At 38.6% G+C, this 18,960-nt stretch overlaps 2 protein-coding genes across 37 annotated transcripts in view; one reads left to right on the plus strand and one right to left on the minus strand.

The window, feature by feature from the left end:
• The window catches only part of LOC135205466 (PDZ and LIM domain protein Zasp-like), a 127,869-nt gene extending 116,000 nt beyond the window's left edge, over positions 1-11,869 (minus strand). For 25 of the 36 annotated variants that reach the window (XM_064236154.1, XM_064236148.1, XM_064236152.1 and 22 more), the window contains exon 1: positions 11,621-11,868. In XM_064236154.1, coding sequence (XP_064092224.1) covers positions 11,621-11,722 — 102 coding nt within the window. In that variant the 5' untranslated portion in view covers positions 11,723-11,868. Of the gene's footprint in view, positions 1-11,620 lie in introns of all 36 variants that reach the window. The other 11 variants (XM_064236133.1, XM_064236142.1, XM_064236135.1 and 8 more) reach the window with 1 other exon arrangement.
• Positions 11,870-12,340: 471 nt separating this feature from the next.
• On the plus strand, positions 12,341-17,306 carry LOC135205470 (proliferating cell nuclear antigen-like). The gene is made up of 5 exons (XM_064236159.1): positions 12,341-12,687; positions 15,699-15,864; positions 16,115-16,270; positions 16,429-16,557; positions 17,000-17,306. Exons 1-5 carry the CDS (start codon positions 12,467-12,469, stop codon positions 17,111-17,113), a joined length of 786 nt encoding a protein of 261 aa, XP_064092229.1. The 5' UTR covers positions 12,341-12,466; the 3' UTR covers positions 17,114-17,306.
• Positions 17,307-18,960: the final 1,654 nt, after the last annotated feature.

Raw genomic sequence — 18,960 nt, forward strand, 5'->3', positions numbered from 1 at the left:
CAACGGGACCAACGGCTTTACGTGACTTTCGAACCACGTCCAGAGTGATGAACTTCTATCACCAGATATACACATCTCTGACTCCTCAATGGAACCTGTACCCTATAGTTCCCCGTACTAACCATTACTGTATGCCCCACAGCCTGTAGGTCCTTGAATCCAAAATTCATAAGCCAACTCAACCTGCCAATGACTCAGAGCCTTAGCAAGGCACAGGGAGAGGAACACCCACGATTGATGTATGCATGAATGTGAAAGCAAATGCCTGCGTATTAAAGGGAAGAGGTAATGGGTGTTTCGTTGCTGTGCCCTGCTCTTAAGAACACCCAGCGGTGAGTATCGGTGAGTCAGTCAAGAAATGACTCGGCTTCTCGTAAACAAAAGATGATTCTTTCTCTGCTCGGCAACTCGACAGTCTTTTAAGAGTGTTCTGTATTCGTACCTTCCAATAAGCCTGCAATATTTGGGTCTCGCTGTAGCTGAGTTGAATATAGAATTTAAGCCAAAGGCCAAGCACTAGGACCTATGAGGTCATTCAGCGCTGAAATGGAAACTGACAGAAAAAGGTTTGAAAGGTGTCACTGGGGTAAAACCTCAAAGCAACTGCGCTATGAATCAAGAGTCAGGAGAGGGTGGAAAGTAAGATGAAGAAAGAGAATACGGAAGGAGGTACAGTAAAAGGAACGACAGTGGTTGCATCTAGGTGTCCCTGAGGATGTCGTGCGGCAGAAGTTCAAACGAAGATGCAATGCATTACCACCCTCATACTATTATCTCTGCATCTTGATTAATGCATTATCCATTAATTCATTTATTTTGTCCGTATTTCCCTTTACCTAATGAACACCAGTCTTTGGGTTCATCTCCTGAATAATAATAATAATAATAATAATAATAATAATAATAATAATAATAATAATAATAATAATAATAATAAGAATAATAATAATAATAATGTACGTCCAGCTTACAAGAGGTGACCGGGGCAGTGAAACCAGAAACAGCAATGATGAAGGGATGAAGTGCAGTACTATAGTAGATTCACATCAACTGTGCATTTGATGTCTAGGAAGTATGTGTATTCCACCTCTCCTGAGGGATACGTCTTTCAAAAGTATCCCTCAGGAGAGGTACACACATACATCCTGCCTATGTGAACTCTCTCTCGAGAGAGGGTTTCCAGCCCTGTGATTGGCTTAACAGCAGCCAATCAGGAGCGTCGTAAGGGACTGGCCTAGAGGTCAGATGCACGGTTGATGAGTAAGTAAAATCTTCAGAGTTCGAGAGGAATGCCTAACCGAAGTAAGTAGTGCATGGAATGCACTTACTCCATACTCTTCTCTTCACCGAAAATGACAAAGGATGGTGGGTGCGGTAGCCAGGAATTTTCCTAAAATAAAACCTGCTTTGATTCATCACTATGATAGCTTGCCAAACTATAAAATCACCATTAATTCCATTTTACTCGAACTTTAATTAAATTCACGTGGAAGAGCTTAATAATATACTGTAGTTACAAATATGGCACGTACACTGTTTACCAACTTTTCATATGCGTAGATATTTAAGAGGACATTCAATATCGTTCTACAAATAACAAATACATTGTGTAGCAATTATTCATATGCACATATTTCCAAAGATAACGTTTAATATAATACTACCCATAACATACACATGTGTACCTGAAGATAACTTTGTTCGCTCGTGAAATCATGAAATAGTTGATGGGGGTGGGGGGTCTGTTTGGAATCAAAAACATCTATTTAAAAAAATCAGTACCAGGTTAAACGATCATAATGGCGTATCTCTGGGCAAAAAGTTGCTCATTTTCTTTCTATATAACTTTCAAGTGTAGATTGACTGCCAGAAATGTTCTATTGTGACAAGTGCATCCCCAAATAAGGCGAAGGAGCCAGTGTGCATTTAATCCGTAGGAGATACTATATACATCCCTCGAATTATTCTCATAATAAATCCCCCAGCACTTTGAAAGCACAAGCTACCAAAATTTCAATAATGGCGTCCAGTAGGATCAAATAGCAAGCGCGAGTAAATTGAGAGAACAAATTCACTATGGAGTTAAAAAAAACACACACACATACATGCACACAATTATGTACAAGATACTGTATCATATACATAATTGAGGTTTTTTTTAACTCATGTCCGGTCACGGCACTGCGATGCACCATAGAATAAACATTAACTGTGATAACGTAAAAAATGAAACGGCCACAAAAAATAAATAATCCTTTTAAAAGCCTATCAAAACTAAGACTAGATAAGATGCAGAGGTGAAATGCACAAGATGAAAGTGGAAAACGGAGGAAGGAAAGGGAGTAAGGGGGTGCGGGGGAGGGGAGAGAAGTAAACGGGTTAGAAAGAGAATAAGGATGATGGGGGGAGGGGAGGGGGAAAGGGGTATAGAGGGGAAACTAGCACCCTTCCCCCCTGCCAAAAGGGATGACTATCGAGGCTAAAAATGCGCTAAAGACATTGCCGGGAGTCTTGTCTTCTGACACACAAACTAACATTTACACGGATTCCATCCTCTTTCTCTCTTTCATATAGCTACAAGAAAACTTCCCGTCTGGTTTAATCGTTTACTTGTCTATCTATACACACTCACACAATATATATATATATATATATATATATATAGTTATATATATATATATATATATATATATATATAGATATATATATATATATATATATATATATATAACTGTTACAACACCTACCAGATCGTGGCTCCAAGGGATAAAAGAAATAGTCCTAACTGGTTAATAACGGATGAGCCCACTGTGCTCAAAACTTCCCACCATCCATACCCATAATAAGGCACTGATGTCTGAAATCCGAACTAACTTCAACGTCCCCTTCTTCCTCCACCAAAAAGTCGGTCAAGAAAGAAGTCTGGGGGTGTTTGTAAAACAAGCCCAGAAAATCCCTCCATAAAAAACGATCAGAATTTACGATAAACCAATTCAACGCCACTTCATTATTTTTTCTTTTAATTGAGTTCCGGGTTTACCCAGATGACAGTGCCAAGACAACTTAGGGTCTAAGTCTAGAGCGGGGGCGGTCGGTAGGCATTAATTCTCCTCCTCCTCCATGGAGGTCAAGACCGGAAAAATCAAAATTGCCCGAGAGTAGGAACTCTTCCTCGTTGGGATAAACAGCCATTCACTGAGGAAAAATCGGTTCAGTGTGACACTTTTACACAGTGCCAGCTAAAATACTTAATCCTACACTCGAGAAACAACAGACGACGATTCTAAAAAGCAGAGATGACTAACCACTGTCATTTAGCCTCTGGGAAATGGAAAAAGTGGCAGCACTAAAAATAACAGGAAAAGTTGTGAGGGAGGCGCATTAAAACCTAATCGTTCAGCGGTGAATATACAAACCATTTTAAAAACTACAACATACCGGGAATCAGCATTCAAATTCGAATGTCCTACGGATCCTTAAACGAAGAAAACTCTCCGAGACAATCGAAGGACCTCAAAAACGTATTATTGGAACACTACACTCGTAGAATAAACACCCTCATCCATTCCATTCCCTCGTGGCCCATAATGGCATCTTACTCATCCGCCATTCAAAAGGAAGGAATTTCAAATGGCATTCGTACCTGCCCTCGCTCTCAACTTTGCTATTTATTTAAAACGCGCTCATTTCGTCGGCAGACAGCGAGCATCACTGCCTGGCCATTTGATTCCTCGTGGTTTTAAACGGCTGACCAAGTCGTTCACATTTGTCTATTGATAAAAGTTACGACCCCCCCCCCTACCCCACCCCCCCCCCCCCCCCAAAACTGAGACTATCACTTCACCTCCACAGAGTTATTGAAATATTTAAAACCTTCAACCTATACCTTCATAATATATTGCCTCGAAAATTCTCGTCTGATATATATTACCTGGCGATGGAGCAAGATTTAAAGCCCAAATGACAAACATGAAGTCATGTACGCCAGCTGCAGAGAGAGAGAGAGAGAGAGAGAGAGAGAGAGAGAGAGAGAGAGAGAGAGAGAGAGCAGCTGAACTAACGATGTCTATATTCGTGGATATTTGCAGTATTATGCAAAGTCCCGCTATTCAACAAAACATCTAATAAAATAAGTCTACATAAGCCCTTCCAGTCACATGAATAATTCACCGCAATGAATTATGACTCGGAATGGAAGAGAGAGACTTTAAAATTTGCCAGATCTGGTTACAAGACATATACATAAAAAAAACACTCCTTATCTACCGTCCTGTAATAAATTGCTCCCTGAATCATGATTCTGGCACAAAAATAACCACAAAGGGAAACCGTCGCGTCGCCAACGTTGCCAGTTTTCTTTACACAAGGGGAAACGCTTAATTTGCTGGTTTTAACTTGGTTTCGCTAGCAAACCACTACACACAGCAGTTTTTTTTTTTTTTATGAAATCGGACATATTCCTGTTTAAAAATGTGACTCAGTGAATTCAAAACTAGGTCCAGAGAAATATAAGGAGTTTTATTAGGCACCAATGATAATTCTCTTAAGATATTAAACACGCACACTCTAGAATCACAATCTTTGCACGCCGCTGGTATCTAAAATAAATAACAGCGTATACGCAAAAACCAGAATCTGCTAGAGAGAGAGAGGAGAGAGAGGAGAGAGAGAGTTCTTGCACTTCCACTCATCATTAGATGTTGTCCATCTAAATTACTGATGGTTAGATAATTATCGTTCTAAGAATGTATTCATTTACCACTCAAGCTAAAAAAAAAAAAAAAAAAAAAAAAAAAAAAAAAAAAAAAAAAAAAAAAAAAAGGACATTCGCGGATGTCCTAAAGGCTATGGGATCGTTGCTAAACAAAATACTCCAGAAGTATGGATAAACAAGAGAAAATATTAAAATGATAAAGGCAACAGCGAACATGACTGCGCAGAAAGGAGACGGGCGAGAAATCACGCACTCTACCCTACCCAGGGTGAGTAAAATCTTGACGAAACCGCGTCACCATGACGTATGCCAAAGATCTCCTCTTCAACCTTTCCCCTTCTCCGGAGATTTCTCCAGGAACACGACGCTCCTCCTTCAAAAAGTTACCCGTCCTTAAGCATCGAACTAATCTAAACATCTTCATCTTGAGAATTCTCCACCTTTTACTTTCTCTTTCCGAGAAAAGTCGCCGCCATCAAACGTTAGAAAGCTGCATCATGATGAACACACCAAGACACGACTGAATCTTCGCCTTTTCTCTATTGGTCTTCAAACTTAATAAAAATAACTAAATTGCAGACAACTTTGCCTTTTCTTTCCATGGATCAGCAGTCGAAATTTTGAAGAGACCCATTGCCCAAATTTAAGTTCCATAACTTTCTACGATTCTTTCCAACTTCGTTTTTTGAACCGCCCATCTCACTTTCTTTGTTCGTAGCATAATGAAGCCAATAGTCTGTTAATGACCAATCAAGGCAGTGGTCGAGACCATTTAGCGCTCACCGGCGCAGTAAACCCAACCTTAGGATAAGAAATACTATATAAATAACACTGTCTTCCCACAATCCAGTTCTAACTGCCACAGAAGGAAAATTCCAATAGGTTACAATTCAAACAATGTAGACGTCAAATGAACCAAGGTTAATTAAGACCGAGGTTAGTGTGTGTTCATCAATTTATTTCAATAAGCAGACCGCTCATCTTCACAGAAATGATTACTGTATGCGGCTAAAAATAAAACCGTATCATTCTTTAAAATACGCTGTACCGATGCTGAGGTCCACATTATGACGCCTTCCAACAATGATGACTGGCTCCCTTTGGCGGAAGCCAGCTTAATCTAAAACAAGAGTAACGACAGATAAGCATTCAACAGGTAGACTAATATAATCGCAGTTGGGCTACGCGGCTTTGTCATTAGAATTAAAACCACGAACAGCTATGCTGAAAACGATGTGGATAGTACTATGAACATATTTTGTCCTCAATGCAATAAGACCAACAGGATTATGAAGTGGACAGTACAGCATACCTATATTAAATCACCAGGTGTATATGAAGAGCGCTCAGGTTATTGTTACAGTTGGAACCAAGATCAAAAGGGTACTAATTGGGATTGATACCAGTATAAGGGTATCAGTCGAACTATAATTGGATCGAAACTTGAAGGTGGGCGGTACCAGGAATATAAGTGGAGTCTAAACTTGGATAATACTACGAATGCACCATCTCAACGAACATTTCGATATCATCTGGATGGTACAACTCTGAAACGAACGTCTGGACGTTACTATGATCTCTGAAGCAATCGAGCATCTATTGCTACGAACATAATTGGGATCGAAACTAGCGGGTGGACAGTACTACGGAAGGGATAATGGATAAAAGGCGCAGGTGGGTGAGGCACATCGGAGAAAAACCAGTTTGCAACCTGAACGCGCAGACAAGTGAACGCACGCACAAAAGCATTTGCACTCGCATTTCCTGTCTGTGTCAGCTTCCCACTCGTTGAGGCATCAAAATCACAACTTCTGTTTCTTCTTTCGCCACCTCCTTCCTAAAAGACGTTGAAATCGAAAGGAATTTTCCGAGGAAGCGGAAATTTACTGGTTTCTATGAAAATTAAGTACTAAAAATGAATAGCCAGATCTCACGTCATCGATGATAATGCTTCAGTCAAGGATAAGCCGACAACCAGACGTTCTAAAACCAAGAATAGGCGACGACGGGTCATAATAATCATTGAACTAAATTCGAAATATGAAGGTGCAAACAAACCTTGCAGACTCTTGACTTCAACAATAACCGCAACATCTTCGGTGACCTGATCACCTTCATAAACCTCATACCGCCGAGATCAAATCAATTGAAAGTTCCCCTTAAGACTAATGGTTTTTATTCAAGTCACCCGTCACAACTCTTACACGCCGTTTGATCCCAGGAATGTCGAGTGGGCGTAAACACTGGGCATGTGTAGCCTACGTCAACGGATAGACCGAGGATTATATCATAAAATTCCTGCAACCAGTGAAAGCGAAAAATCGCGCACTTTCCATTTCCCCTCGATGTTCAAATCAAACCTCAGAGAGAAAAGAAAATAAATTCCAAAACTTGCTCATACACACACCTGTGTATACTATGTGAGTGTGTGTTTGTGTATAAATGTACAAACACAGCTTCATACATCGCACAGACGAATGATAAAAATTTTAAAGCCATAAATGCATTTACAAGCATCGAAAGCATTATGCCTGCCAAAGTTATGCCTAAGGAGAGCGTAATGACTGAACGGTAATTAGTTATCGAAGGCTCCGAGTCCTGTCTAGATTATTCTCATGACAGCACTACTAATTTCCGATTTGAAAACACCGAAACTGTAAGCTGTAACTCCTCAAAGAACCAGAGAGAGAGAGAGAGAGAGAGAGAGAGAGAGAGAGAGAGAGAGAGAGAGAGAGAGAGAGAGAGAGAGAGAGAGAATGTATCTCACATCAATGGACCTGTAAGACTATTTTCAAGTAAGATTTCTCATGATATATGCCAAAAGACCATGAGCCTGCTTGCCAGCACCCTTTGACTGAACAAAATCCCACTTGAACTAACCTTCCCGTAAGTCTGGCCAGAATTAACAAATATGGCCAGAAGAATTTATCAAATTCACCAACATCTGTAATGTGATAAGGGCTGTTTTGTCAGGTGCAGATTAAGACAAAAAGAAAAAAAATCTTCGTCCATACAGTACACTACTCAAATATCACTACAAATGAGAAAGCTGAGAGGACACGGTAAATCAGGCCATGAGAATTAAGGATATAACATACCCTAAAGTATAAGAGCATTGGTTATTTGTTTAGCAGCCAACATAGGCATTTTGAATGACACCCAAGATAAACCAGCTGCAACAGATAGAATGAATACTCCAGTAAATCACGCCAAGCTGGAGGGTATACTGGGCAACAGCCAACACGGCCATTTCTATCACTTAAATCATTCTATTAAGCTAGAGAATCTCTTCACCTTCTAGGAAAAGTTCAATTAACCAAGCATATAAAAAAAGTTCATCAAATAATCTTAACTACCTATTCATTATTGCAAATTAATAACATAAACCCTTACAAGAAAAAATTCAAAAACAGGAGTGTGTTCTATCTACTGTGCAATAGGTACCAACCAACTACATAAATGTGATCGTAATTGCACGACCGTGCCCATCAATTTCAAAGCAATTTCATCGAGCTCAAAACAACAGGTGAGGAACTTGCAAAGCGATCCATACTGCAAATCGCCACCTTCTTTTCAACTTTTTCCCTCTGCTTCTGGAGATGTCTCAGGCCATGTGGGGGATCGTCAGTTTGGCAAAGTTTCCCCCGAACACGCGCTATATTTACACTCAGCCGCCACCCACCATTTCCACCAAGTCCCACCTTCAACTCCTCCTGCCGCTGCCAGCAGACTTCCTTATCCAGAAAACAATGCTTACTACAGCATTCAAAACTCCTTTCGGTGGCATGTTACAGGATACTTCAACGGCAGCGACAAGAGCTGCAAAAGGCGATCACTGCGCGGCGATTTGCCTTTGACGGATACTTTCATAGAATAGTAGTTCTACCATGATGAAAGAAAACGCAGGAACATATGTAACTCGAGTTGTCTGCACACCTCTATAATAATGCATTGCAAGCGTGCTTTCCTGGACAATACATCCTAATTTATCTCCCTTTCAAAAAGAAGACCCAATAAGGCAATTAAACCAAAACTACAGGAATACATCCTAGAAGGAACAAGCCATAAACTTAATAATACCAACCACTTCTATAAACACTGCAAATATAAGCAAACCGCTGTCATTTTGTAATGGGAAAAACTAGCAAATGAAAATTAAACAATAAAACCAAACTTACAGTTAAACCTCCCAATTACTCTCAATCCCGTCCATACTCAATCTCAAGTGCATTCCCCGCCACGGAGTCTCGAGGGCGAGCGAGCGCGCCTTCCTGATGAGGACCTCATCTAACCTAATACTAATACCTTCCACGAATCCTAAAGAACTGCGCCCACCTTCCCTTTGGAAATATATTCACACTTAAATCAAACCAGACAGCATACAATTTGAAGCTCATACTAAGCACTATCCCACCAATACTCACGCGTAACAGTACCGACAATATCTTAATCAACAAATTTCTAAACAAAACCATAGGTACTATCTAAGGATGCAAATTAACCAACAGTATTTTAACAACAGTAAAACCCAAAATACTAAACTTTCAGCATTATTCTAACCAAGCCATCGCAACACCACTCAATAGGATCTCACCGTAAAACAGCAAATATGCATTTGTAAGTTACCATAACTTCCTTTAACAATTCAATGGTGTCTTTCCAAAATATGACATTTTCAGGCAAACTACCCAGTGTTACTTCCTACTTAGTAAAACAGGACTAAGGCGTCTTACTTTTCAACAATTCTGTGCCCCATGAAAACTCATAATTCTTGACCTATATACTGCCTAAGTACACAATTAAAAAAAATATACTGCTTGCAAAACTCTCGAACACATCTGCAAATTATTCCAACTGTTAAAGAACCATATTTAGAAAAATTTGAGGCGATTACAACATCGCCGCACGTTAGCCTACTTCTTAGAGAGAGAGAGAGAGAGAGAGAGAAGAGAGAGAGAGAGAGAGACCCTTATGTGCAGGAGCATTTTTTTTTTAACTTTACACTGGTAACTCAATTCATTAATTTGAACGTGAATTTAACATGGAAAATTGAATAATCTTCATGGAAGTCATTCCTACTATACACACACACATATAATATATATAATATATATATATATAATATATAGATTCATATATATATATACTATATATATATATATATATACACACACACCACACGACAACAAAGATATATGCCACGAGGGAAAATAAACAAACGGCATATATCATTATTTATGGATTTATTACGTTCCTAACTTTCGTGATTCAGTTTATATATATATATATATTATATATATATATGTGTGTGTGTGTGTGTGTGTGTGTGTGTGTGTATTATATATATATATATTATATATATATCATATATATATATTATATATACATACATATAAGCCGCCTTTGCTACATAAATCATAATACAAAAGAATATAGCCTATAAAAAAGAAAATAACTACATACTGGCACTATCAATGAGACCCTACTAATTAGGGTACGTATTCTGATATATGACCTGGACGAATAAAAAAAAAATCATCGAAATATGTACAAGAGTTAAATAGAATCTGAAAAAAACAAGCACACAGAAATAAGCCAGAGATGAACACCGCTGGCTGAAAGTGCGCAAAGGGGTAGCTGATATCACGGCTAATTTTAAAACCCTCGGTTGAAACTGTTCTCTCAGCAGCAAATGCCAGGCCTCGGCACCAACCTATATATTTGCTGCCCTAACCTTCTGAACATAAAACTCTCGGACCTCTAAGAAATAGCTGCAATAAGGGTCATGTACTGTACAGAGAGGAGCGTTGAACAAATCACAGCAGAAAAATAAAAGCAATAAAACGCTAGTTTTCTGGACTTGGCAAGCCGTTTGGGAAAGGTCCTTCAAGTGTATTAAAAGACCCGACCTCAGTAAGTCTGGCACCCGGAGGAGGAAGGCGAATCACCAGCAGCCACTTGGGGGAAAATAAAGTCACGTACGCTCTATACAAACTCCAATGACATAACTAATCAAACTCGTTCTAAGAGACCACGAAATGGCTTACTAAAAACAATGATTAACGAGTAGCCTAGCATAACATTAAAATCTGACATCGATGCAGGAAGCGTGCAGAATTAACCCAAAAAACGACACAAGGTACCCCTAGACAGCCCTAGCATACAGTACATGTAAAAACTACAACTTGGGTTTTCAGCACGTACCTAAACCTCTAAAATTGACTTTTAATTAGTATCGTAGATATCTGACAAAAGCTTTTACTTATAGCAAATAATCGATGATCTAACGTAAGTCATTGACTTTCGAGCATACCCGTCAATAATGAAAGCATGGAGATCCTATTTCAATATCCTTGATTACCTCTTACGCCCATAGGCGTAGTTGCATATTCAACAAGCCCGCCCTGCCAGCCATGTATTCTGAAGGTACGAACAGTTATTTAACAATAGTCCAAATAAATATACTTTTAAAGGTGGAAACAAGGCAAAGAATGAAATTGTAGGTACCAGCGAACCACTTCAGGTCACGTTCTGGGTAAAAGGACAGTCTGACAGCACTTTAAAAAAGAAAAATGAAAGTGGGGGAGTTGAGTCGCAAACTTGACAATGGAATCACAACGCGACGTTTTATAGACAACACTAATCAAAAGGTCTTACCTAAAATTTCGAATGCATTAGCTATACTACTGCTAGTCATTTTCACGAAGTATACCTAGTACTATCTATACAAACTACTGGGTTTTAAAACTAACAGGTAGGCCTGATTTGTCAGAGAAAATAAAAGAATACTACGCGTAGTTAACTTTTTTTGAAAATTCGCTGAATGACAAGCCACAGTCCCAATACTCATACTTGTCAGTAACCATAAAGTATCAAACACAAATGAATACAAACTTCAAAACTTACCTTTTGGATGCAGAGAGGAGTGGCAAAATCCTTTCCTCCTTGTAGCCTGAAGCCCCATGATGCGCCTTCGGCCTTATTTAGTTTTATTGTCATAAGCGACATGGTTAATTCTTGGTTGGGTGAATCGCTGGAGGAATTAGTTACACTTAGCGTCTCTCTCTCACAAGACAAACACGGCACTACCTGATCCCGCCTGCCTGCCCCACTCGCTAGATCGGACGCGAGCAGACGACTGAGCAGAGTTCCACTCTTGAACTCCCGCGAACAAGAAAAGCTTACTTATCTGAAAAACTATAGTCCTAATTTTTTATTTAGCATATAAGTAACTAAGTATTGATTATTAGCTACATTTACTGAAAATATATTCGTTTTAATTGCTTTAAATTCTACTTATTGCATTCTATAAAAATATTAGCTACTCATTTGGAATGGTATCATGAAATCCATTCATGACAAAAAAGGATCGTTCATTTTCTTTAATATCTTAGTAAATAACAAATAATTGACAAATTACCACGTAGATTTAATTTAAGTAGCAGTTTTTACCTACAAAAAGATTTGACAATGGTAAATAACTGAATAAGTTTATTATATCATCATGCTATTTGTCCTGAGCTGCGTTTCATTGACGTAATCCAGTTAACCAATCAGAACTCACGGAAACAAGGATGAACCAATCACATCACTTCCCGCGAATTTTAGTTGTAAAACAGAACAGAAAACGCGCGAAAACATGCACTCTGTCAACAACGAACGTCGGGTGTGAACGTGTTGTCGCGTAGTCTTGTTTCCGGCTATTTGTCGCAGTCTGATTTCCAGTCGTTTCCCTCTTAAATTAAATCCAAAATGTTCGAAGCACGTCTCGTCCAAGGCAGTATCCTCAAGAAAGTACTCGACGCCATCAAAGAACTGTTAAATGAAGCATCGTGGGACTGTGCCGACTCCGGAATCCAACTACAGGCCATGGACATGAGCCACGTCTCCCTCGTATCTCTGAATCTCCGCGCCGAAGGTTTTGACAAATACAGATGCGATCGCAACTTGGTCATGGGAATGGATCTCTCCAGGTAATTCGGCTTGTCTACGTGTTGTCCGTAACCTGTACTTAACCCCATGCTGGGGTACCAGCTACTACCTTAGTAGCCTAACTGCTTACGTCATGTTGGAAGTGCGTCTTAATCTAGGCTGCCGAAGATAACAGTTCAAGTTAAAAATACCTATGTAATTTTTTTTTTATATTTACTATTTGTAGTACTAGCCTGTTCCCGTCTTCCTCTTTCCATTTTTTTTTATTGCCAACCTTAAATTTATGGTAGGTCCAGGGATGGCTTTTATTACCAAACAGTACTTGGCAGCTTAACATTACTAATAAAATAGTTAGCCTGTAGTAGCCTATAGTATACCTACCTAGTTTGTCAAATTTTAACATTGATAATCGAGTTACCTAGGCTATAGTCAAATTTGCTTTTACCCCCCTCCCCTCACCCCCCAAATCACACTCCTGTGGCCATCCCTGGGTAGATCTAAGCATAACATAGGCTAGCCTTTCAGTCATTTCATGTCTTGTTTATTCCGCATACCTAGGTACTACCTAACGGTAAATCTAGGTAATACCTAGGGTAAAATACTGCGTTGACTGGCCAACTCTCAGACTATCACGGCTAGGCCACCCTCCGAAAAAGTACTTTTAATGCATCCTGACACTGCAGATTAGTCATCAGTCACGAGTTGCTGTTGGTTAGAGGAGCTAAAGACCTCTACCCTCCTTTTGAAGTAAGTATTTTCTCCAAAGTTAGAAATTAAGGCCATATTTTAAGATTAAACAGGGTAATGAAAAGGGGTGGCCAACGCAGTGCCCACAGCCCCAACGCTTTAGGAATTTTGGAGCACTTACAGATTGGCGGGCCCACTCGACCGCCGACCGAAATCGGCGGAAGAACACCAAAACCAATATGGCGGCGATACCAAAACAACAACAAACAAAGTAGGGAGTGACTGCATATCCGCGACGATCAATTTATGTGTGCTGTCAGTAAGGCCGTGGCGGAACGGCGCTTCACGCCTTATCCGCATATTTGAAGATTCTTGGCAGGCACGGCATGTTCTGGCAAGAGGTAATGTTGCGCTGCGCGCGCTAACCACAGGGGTTACAGTAAGGCTACTTACCGTGGCGGATGGATTTGGGTGTTGCGATACCAAAACAACACCAAACAAAGTAGGGAGCAACTGGCTCGGTAAAGTGTAAACAACCCGGAATTTTTACTTACGATAATAAAAATCTTTGGAGGATTGACGCCACCTCGATGTTTGCGGAGTCGCTTGTGTCAGCAAACTTCCCATTTCCTGTGCTAAATCCGCACACTACTTGTACCCATAGACGCTGGGGCACTTTCATCACAGCAATGGTAAACGTGGTCCCTTGCCACGACATTTTTAAGGAAACAACTGTTTTTGGTAGAAGACTACGACGAAGCGTGCACTAGATAATTCAAGTCCTGCATTATGACTTCACGACATCTTGACTTTCATACCAATTGTAAATAATTGCTATACCTACCTAACTATCTTGCAGAACAGTTTACCAGTTATTCATGTAGATTGTTATCAGCTGTTCATGTAATTATTATAATTGTAATGCGCATAGCCTATGTCTTTATTATTTACTTTGTGGATATATGAAGATGTTTTACTGCCGGATTACCGCCGTAGTGTGACGCAATCGCTTTCGGTCCCTGGGCCTCTTGTCTGTTTTTGCACCATAAGAAATTAATGGGGTCAAATTTGCAATGACCAGAAAGTCTTTAAAAGAGGAAAGTTAGTATTGAGGAGCATATGTTTTGATTGAGAAAAATACAAATTTATACAATAGCTAGCTTGTAAAAAATACTTGATTGACAACTGAGCAGCATACCTACTATGGGTTTCAGAGACAGTGCAAGTACATTTTTTTGGCAATATTTCCGTAACGTACACTTATCAGAATGAGATTTTGCCATAGTTTATTATTTCATCATGCATTTTATTTCACATGGAATTCACTGTTGCCAAAAAAAAATAATAATTTAATCCACTAATCCGTCATCTGCTCCGTGATGGTTTTTGGCAGCCAGATGTACGACAAAGTAAGAAACATTGGTTTGTATGTACTTTAGAAATATCTAATTTTTGGGGGCAAATTAGTTGCATAAAAGGGATAATAGACATGAATTAAATAAACATTTTGAAGTAACATAGTAAAGTTAAACTAAATAATGAGTAAAGTAAACAGTTAAGGGAATAAAGCTTTGCACATCATAAAAATTGTCGTCGTCTGCTGCTCGTAACTGTGTTTGTGGAGTGAGCGCTTACGAACCAGGAACAGCAACGTGGTTCAAGTGCAATTTTGAGTGGATTAAGACCAATAATGTGTATAATTACAATCAAATAAGCACTGTGGAGTTTCAGTTATGATGGCAGTAAGGATAAAACCACTGATTATAAGGTAAAAATGAATTCATTTCAAACCATGACCCCGGGAATAAAAAGTTTCATACTTTCTCTATTGAGATGGCAATTTTCCTGTCCACCCTCAGATCTTGAAGATTACTGTGGCTAGAGGGCTGCACATTGGTATGTTGCTCATCCACCCTCCAATCATCAAGCATCCCGAATTGCAGCCCTCTACCTTTAGTAGTTTTTACTTCATTTAAGGTTAAAGGTATGACCACGGACAGCCGAGAGTTAATGGGCAGTGGCTCGTACAGTATTATAGAGACCACTGGAAGATAGTTGTATTTTTGGTGGTGTTGATTTTACGCTGTGCAGAAAACCATTGGGCCTGGTCTAAATTACCAGAGAGAAATTTTAAAGAACCTATTGTGTCATTTAGTGTTACAAAGGGGCATGCTTTTAAGTGGTACCCCTGGTCTTGCAATCAAAGATTAGTGATTAGAACTATGATTAAATTTAAAAAGCATTGTTGATCATTTTGTTGTCTGCTTGAGTCAGATTTTGAATTGGTGCTGTTTTGGTAATTTTTTGTATTTATAGTGTTGAAGTGTGTAGTAAAATGACTGCTCCTTTTTTTTCCCCCTCCTAGTATGTCCAAAATTTTGAAGTGTGCAGCAAACGACGACATTGTAACAATCAAGGCCCAGGATAATGCAGACACAGTTACTTTCATCTTCGAATCTGCAAGCCAAGAAAAGGTGTCCGATTATGTAATGAAATTAATGAATCTGGATCAAGAACACTTGGGAATTCCGGTAAGTTTCCATCAGAGCTAAAGCAAACTGTCTATGATAATGACCCATATTTATAGCCTTATGTTACTAAAATTGAGAATTTTAACTGAAATCTGTTTAAAGGTATGGGACCTTTTATTAGGTTTTATTTTAATTACACTTTAAGCTAATAATCTTGTGAATGGTTTATATATATGTAGCTGTTAAGTAAGCCGATAATGTTAAATATGTTTATAAACATTTATTTCAACCATTGTTATTTGACTTTCAGGATACTGACTACAATTGTGTGATTAAGATGCCCTCTGGAGAATTTGCCCGTATCTGCAGAGATCTCAGTCAGTTTGGCGACTCCATAGTTATAGCCTGCACAAAAGAGGGAGTGAAATTCTCAGCAGCTGGTGATATTGGTACTGCAAACATTAAGGTAATTTTTTCCTCATTGAGTTTTGTCAGTTTTTGTTAAATCAATGTTGTATATTTCACAGCTTAAAGTAATGTTAAAGATTTTGGAATTGTTCTATTCTAATTTTAGGTAATGCATTCCAGTTGTTAGGGTGGATGTATATATATATTTATATATAGTTGGCACAGACTTCAAGTGTAGACAATGAGGAGGAAGCAGTTGAAATTGAGATGCAGGAACCTGTCACATTGACATTTGCTTGCAGATACCTTAATCTGTTCACAAAGGCTACTCCATTATCTCCAAGGGTATGTTTTATATATATATATATTAAGATTTCATGTAAAATAATGTCCCAAAATACTGTGTATATTTTGCTAATTTAGACCTTTTTTAATGATCAATAGTTGGTTCTACTTTGGCTTGTCATCTTTGCGCCACCTACTCAGATTGCCTTGCCAGCACAAGACATAGCAGGAGCTATTTGGGAGCCATGTTAAGTACTAGCCCTTGGGATCCAAGTATTAAATACAACCATTTCTGTTTTGTTTGGTCAACAAATTATATGTATAAAGAATGTCTTTATGCTGCCATCTACCTGTTATTTACCATACAGTGTTTAATACTAGTGCCTTAGAGTAGGTGCTGTGGAGATGAGAAGCCAAAGTAGTACCCAATAATCTTGGCTGTTATGCCTGGCTGTAAATATTTTGGATCTATTGTTGCTGATTAAAAATTTTCCCATTTCAGGTTTCTTTGTCTATGTCCCCTGATGTGCCTCTTGTAGTGGAATATGCTATTGGAGACATTGGCCATATCCGTTACTTCCTAGCTCCCAAAATTGAGGAAGAGAATAATAGCTAAATGTCAATTTAGTTTCATGTTCTACACTCAAACAGGTTTTGCTTTTAGTAACAGTGTTAAAGATCAGTTATCCAGCATTAACTTCGTATATACAAACTTAATTACACTCCAATCATTGTTATAGTATTAGTCTCAAAAAGTGATATATTTTACGTCTAGTTTTATATTACAACATTAAACAAATTTTTTTCTATTTCTTTATTTTATTTTCCAAGTACAGCAAAATGCACTTGAAGCCATGATATGCAACAAGCCATTGAATTAGTTTCTGAACATTATTATTTTGTACACCATCAATGCTCATTCTTCATGTGTGGCCTAAGGTTTTATCCTAATTGGAGTCCATTAACTTCAAAATTTAAGCAAGTTTCAGGAACATGCCTTCAGGTAGCAATATATGGTTTTATGCATTGTAGCAATAACATATTTTAACCAGTTCAATTATTCAAATTCATAGGGCTGGCGTTAATAGGTGCTATTCAATATATTGCAAATCCCTAAGAATGTAATTGAGTAGACAATCGTGGATGTTTATAAAAAATTTTGACATTTTTTAGCAATTGTCAGAGACGTATGGTAATCTAGTAGTCTGTGTTATTAAGTACCTGTTGGTGAGAAAATGATGAAGTTTATTTTCTATATTACAGTTCATTAAGGGGTATTATATAAACTCGGTCATGTTTGTGGTTCCTTGCTTTAAGTTGGGCTGCTTGTTGATGAAGAGCTGGTAGTTCTGTATACTAATGGCTGTTCTTGTGCCATTTCTTCTGTACACTACATTATTGCCTTCCATTTTAGGTGTTTTGATCAACCACTACCGTCCCAGTTTGATACTTTTCGCACTACAGTAATAAGTGAAATGTTTTCTGTCCTGTACTGCTTCCTGGTCGTGGATATCCCTTTTCAAAACCTCCGTTTCTGGTGTTCCCCATGTTTTGCATTCAGTGGTCGAGGTCTAAGTCCCATTTTCAACCACGCTTCTGTTATTTTTTCTTATTGACATTGTAGTTTTGTGTTCATATAAATGATCAACTGCCTGATATACACAATTATACTGTTTGCAGGAATAGTCCATTTGGACTTCTTCACTCCAGTGTGTGCCAAAGGTACCCTTTTCTTGTAAGACCTACTCCTATAGCAGAACAGGATTCCCAATGCTGCTCATGTTTTGCTTTTATAATTCATAACATCAAAAATCCATTACTGTATCTATAACTGTCTCATGCTATCATTTGTCAAGTTCACCCCCCACGCCTTTCCCTCTTGGTCACTATATTCAACTATTTCTGTCTTCCTGTCACCATAATCTTTGGTTTGCTTGATTTTTTACTCAATTCTACTCTTAGCACTTTTAAGCCTATCCACCACCACCTCAAATTCTACTGTTAACTTGGTCAGCAGCCTATGGCAGTTTCAGGTAACTTGGTCTATTACCATGACGGTTTTGAGCTAATCCGTAATGGAAACTGCTGCTGCTGTTGATTGTTGAGTTGAAATTGGCAATATGTAATTGATTTTAAAACATGTTCCATTTTAGTCCTACATCTTTTCCAGTGTTTTGTATACTCCAGTAGTCTTGTTGTATAGCATCCATATTGCAGTTTATCTTATTTTCTGTCATATACAGTTATTGTTCACTGTTCTAAGGTTTTTGTCCAATCTTCTAAGTTCATAGATGACCTGGCTGTTATTGAACCCTTTAACAATGGTCATGTTCTTTTTCATATTTTAATCTTATGATTTTCATGTTTGACTTATGGTATCATCCAGTTCATGTTCATTTTCTTATTTTAGAGGTACATTCGTTCCAGTTTGCTTCATTCTTTGAGCAATGCTTCTCTTCTCCC

Source organism: Macrobrachium nipponense, chromosome 24 (genome assembly GCF_015104395.2).
Source record: "Macrobrachium nipponense isolate FS-2020 chromosome 24, ASM1510439v2, whole genome shotgun sequence".
NCBI classification, from domain to species: domain Eukaryota; kingdom Metazoa; phylum Arthropoda; class Malacostraca; order Decapoda; family Palaemonidae; genus Macrobrachium; species Macrobrachium nipponense.

What these genes read in the sequence shown, in the direction of transcription:
- LOC135205470 (XM_064236159.1), top strand. Translation starts at nt 12,467, where the DNA reads ATGTTCGAAGCACGTCTCGTCCAAGGCAGTATCCTCAAGAAAGTACTC. An exon ending in TTGGTACTGCAAACATTAAG is followed by an intron (nt 16,271 to 16,428) that starts GTAATTTTTTCC and finishes ATTTATATATAG; the next exon opens with TTGGCACAGACTTCAAGTGT. An exon ending in CTACTCCATTATCTCCAAGG is followed by an intron (nt 16,558 to 16,999) that starts GTATGTTTTATA and finishes TTCCCATTTCAG; the next exon opens with GTTTCTTTGTCTATGTCCCC.